Here is a 744-nt window from a genome sequence, read left to right as displayed (position 1 = left end):
TCATTCATTNGTCCACCCCACCCCCAACCACCACAACATCGTGCACGATTATCAGTGCACACGTCTGCAACAAACCCGGAGATGATGATGATGGAATGGAAGCCGCAGTGCAGCAGTTGTAGCAGCGCCACCAACAGCGCGGAGAAGCCAGTTTCTTTGAAGAGGCAAGCCGACAGAGATAGCAACATAAATTTTCCCAAATTTGAAAATGTTCTCCTGAATAATTTGTCGCTTCCAATAGTGGAGATTGTAGTAGTTGTAGTAGCGTCAGCAAAATTGTCAGCAGCGTTAGTCGTTGCTGTCTTGTTTTTTGTGGCTTCTTCATCATCATTGTAAGTAATTGGAGTGGTAGTAGTGGTTGTGGCAGCAGTAGCAGCACGAATGAAGCGAGCGAGAGTAGTGTTAGTAGTATTGAAGATGGCGTTTTGACTGCTAATATTCCGCATAACATTTGGCTGGTTGTAAATGTTGTTTTGCGTGCTAGATGCTGTGCTTGTGCTGAGGGCGACAAAACTGTTGTTGTTGATGATGTTGTTGATGTTGTTGTTGTTGTCGATGATGTTGTAGTTGTTATTGTCAGTGTTGTTGTCAGTGTTGTTGTTGTCAGTGTTGCTGTTATTGTTTCCTGGGTTACTGTTGCTGGTTTTGATCAATTTATTGTTTATAATTGTGTTAAAATATGTATGTTTGTTCTTGTTGTTGTTGTTGTTGTTGTTGTTTGGGATACTGCAACCAATGTAGTTG

At 42.0% G+C, this 744-nt stretch overlaps 1 protein-coding gene across 1 annotated transcript in view; it reads right to left on the bottom strand.

The window, feature by feature from the left end:
- Window positions 1–744, bottom strand: part of HELRODRAFT_172478 (hypothetical protein) — a gene marked incomplete at both ends in the record, with an annotated part of 16,650 nt that overhangs the window by 8,539 nt on the left and 7,367 nt on the right. Inside the window, one exon of the mRNA XM_009019134.1 lies at window positions 76–639. Coding sequence (XP_009017382.1) covers window positions 76–639 — 564 coding nt within the window. The remainder of the gene's footprint in view (window positions 1–75; window positions 640–744) is intronic.

The sequence above is a fragment of the Helobdella robusta genome, assembly GCF_000326865.2.
Source record: "Helobdella robusta unplaced genomic scaffold HELROscaffold_23, whole genome shotgun sequence".
Classification (NCBI taxonomy): domain Eukaryota; kingdom Metazoa; phylum Annelida; class Clitellata; order Rhynchobdellida; family Glossiphoniidae; genus Helobdella; species Helobdella robusta.
Note: the sequence above shows the minus strand (reverse complement) of the source record. Positions and strands in the feature narration are given on the sequence as shown.